Source organism: Mauremys reevesii, linkage group 1 (genome assembly GCF_016161935.1).
Source record: "Mauremys reevesii isolate NIE-2019 linkage group 1, ASM1616193v1, whole genome shotgun sequence".
Taxonomy (NCBI): Eukaryota; Metazoa; Chordata; order Testudines; family Geoemydidae; genus Mauremys; species Mauremys reevesii.
Window position 1 is genome coordinate 168,788,745 of NC_052623.1, and position 2,698 is coordinate 168,791,442.

Genomic DNA, 2,698 nt, shown 5'->3' on the forward strand with positions numbered 1-2,698 from the left:
CATCTTTCTCACTCATGGGCTTCAGTGATTGAGTGTCCTCAGTCTGGAACATGCCTGAAGGTGCCCCGGGTGGCCTTGGGACAAACCTGTAGTGAGGGGTGGGGAGGGTGTATTTAAAAAACGTGGATGAGACCGGTATGTCCTTGTAAGTCCTTATATGTGCCTGTGCTTTTGAGGGAGGCCCCTATAGAGTCTGTGTCTCAAAAATGTGCCCGCGTTTTCTCGGGGCTAGAAGCTGGAGTCTCTCTCCCCACTCCCCAGCTTGTTTCGGCAGACGCTGTCCCCCTCCCCTGCCCCACTGGAGGCGGGTCCCCCGGGGGTTCATTTGGTGTCGGTGGTTAATCTGGGCAGGCTGGCTGTGCTCATGCTGGAGACGTGGTGGTGAGGCGGTGCGGGCACCTGGCACATGCTGCACGGGCAGGGCATCCCTCCCCAGTGCTGGAAGCTGCTGCCCAGTGGGGCCGAGGCGGCGGCGGCCGAAGGCGACTTGAGGAGCCCATGCGGGGGTCGGATGGAGCTGACTGCGGAGAGGCCGGATCCGGGCAAGGAGGCGCTGGAGACGGCAGCGGGTGGCAGGATGGGGTGGTGCACGGGGTGGGAGGCGGGATGCCCGGGGTGCCCCGGCAGCGGGGCGGAGTGGGCGGCCATGCCCCCCGGGCAGGCGGAGGGGTGGAAGCCGGCGTGATGGCCGCCGTAGATCTCGCTGACCAGGCGCTTCATCTCCTCCAGCGAGTTGGTGAGCATGAGGATGTAGTTGCGCGCCAGCAGCAGCGTGGCGATCTTGGAGAGCTTGCGCACCGAGGGCCCGTGCGCGTAGGGCATCACCTCCCGCAGCCCGTCCATGGCGATGTTCAGGTCGTGCATCCGCTTGCGCTCCCGGCTGTTGATCTTCAGCCGCAGCTGCTGCAGCTCGGGCTCCGTCATCTGCTTCTTGTCCTTCTTGGAGGAGGAGGAAGAGGAGGACGAGGAGGAGGACGAGGAAGACTTGAAGCCCAGCTTGTCCACCACCACCACCCCGGCCGCGCTCATGGCGCTGCGCAGCTCGGCGCTCAGCTCCGGAGGGGAGTCGCTCTGGGTGGAGCTGGACACTGTGCCTCCCGAGAAGCCCCCGCTGCTGCCTTTATTCCTGGCAGAGAGGAAGAGGTCATCGGGCTCCGGAGAGGAAGGTCTGCTGGATACCAGGCTAGCGTCGGAGTCCATGTCCCCGGCGAGGGGAGAGCGCCGCGCACCAGGCTGCCTGAGAGGAGGAGGAGAAATCAGAGAGCGACCCTAAATCAACGGGACAAGAAACTGCGCGGCAGCCTCAACGTCACTTAGCTAATGCTCCAGGCAGCTCCCAGCTCCCAGTCACCCCAGGCCACTGCTCAGCCTCTTCCTCCCAATTCACGGCCGTGTCTGCGAGATCCTTCATGGGCGACCTTCCCAGCAGGATCCGAGACCCTCCGTTCCCCTCTCCCTCCCTCCCAAGTTCAGCAGCAACGAACTCCCAAATCCGATATAGTCTCCCGGGCTACTTTCCAACTCCCGCGCCAGAAGCAAACGCGTCGTTACACCCTGTCTCCCAGGATACTTCCCAGCCTTGCTTCGCCTCCTCCCCCGGCCCCCTTGCCCCACCTCCCGCGCCAGGATGCTCACTGGAGAATTGTCCCCGGGATACCTTCCAGTTACTCCCCACCATCCGCCCGCAAAACCCTGGATCGCCACCCTGCTCCTCACCCCGCCAAACAGCGAGATCTTTTAATAGATAAATCTTGCACGACTGCTTTCCGAAGGGTCACACATGACGCCCCAGAACGGGACAAACCGCTACAAAAGGAGGCGGAATCCTGATTAAGTGACTGGAGTCGTGATGGGGGCGGGGGGAATTCGGGGACGACTGAGGGAAAATGAATCATTTTCCCGGGGAGACCTTTCTAACCAGGTTAGTATTTGTTTAGACACTTAAACTCCCTCCTCCCCCAGTCTTCCCCCGCATCTGTCACCTCGGCGCCCGCGAGGAGCCCAAAGCGGTGAGAATCGGAGACAGAACCGGCAGGGCACACAGTTCCCGGTGGGGTGGGGTGGGGGGGCGGTGTCTGTCCATCCCCATTTATTTATCTGGGGATAGTGGGTGAGGGCTACCGTGGAGGCTGTCGGACGCCTCCCTTATAAAGTTAGCTACCGCTGCCCCACAGGAGCCCGGCAGTGAATTTGTTTGGGAACTTACTGTTTGCAGAGCGATCCCTTTGGCAGGCCGGACCCGCTCCAGCGCCGCTGGTGGTTGTCACAGATCACAATAATAATAAGCACCTTTTGGCGACTCGATGGTGTTTTTATAGGCACATCGGCAAGCAGCGCCGGGTAAGAACAATGTTATTGTCCTGGAGGAGCCGCTGCACCAATAAGCAAAGTGCTGCCAGGGGGCTGGGAAACTGATGTCATTCCGGCTAATTCCGCTCAATGAAACTGACTAAGACACGCTCCTTTGCAGCGCCAGCCAATGGCGTTTGCTAGGAGGAGAGACCCAGAGAGACAGGAGGGAGAAAGAGAAAGACCTTTGTCAAATCTATAATAAAATGTAACAATGCCAGCGTTAGGAACAGCTGTTGGGGGGAAAAATAGACCAAACAAACCTTAGTCCCAGCATAACAATAACATTTTGAAAGGAATGGCCCTAAACTCCTGAAGCACTCCACCGGGCTCTGCGGCTTGAGAGTTT

The 2,698-nt window shown here is 59.9% G+C and overlaps 1 protein-coding gene across 1 annotated transcript; it reads right to left on the reverse strand.

The window, feature by feature from the left end:
• Positions 1-311: 311 nt before the first annotated feature.
• Positions 312-2,268, reverse strand: OLIG2 (oligodendrocyte transcription factor 2). Its single transcript, XM_039522344.1, has 2 exons — positions 2,207-2,268; positions 312-1,237 (listed from the first exon to the last, which is right to left on the reverse strand). The coding sequence occupies exon 2, from the start codon at positions 1,198-1,200 to the stop codon at positions 322-324; it is 879 nt and encodes a 292-aa protein (XP_039378278.1). The 5' UTR covers positions 1,201-1,237; positions 2,207-2,268; the 3' UTR covers positions 312-321.
• Positions 2,269-2,698: the final 430 nt, after the last annotated feature.

What these genes read in the sequence shown, in the direction of transcription:
- OLIG2 (XM_039522344.1), bottom strand. Translation starts at nt 1,200, where the DNA reads ATGGACTCCGACGCTAGCCTGGTATCCAGCAGACCTTCCTCTCCGGAG.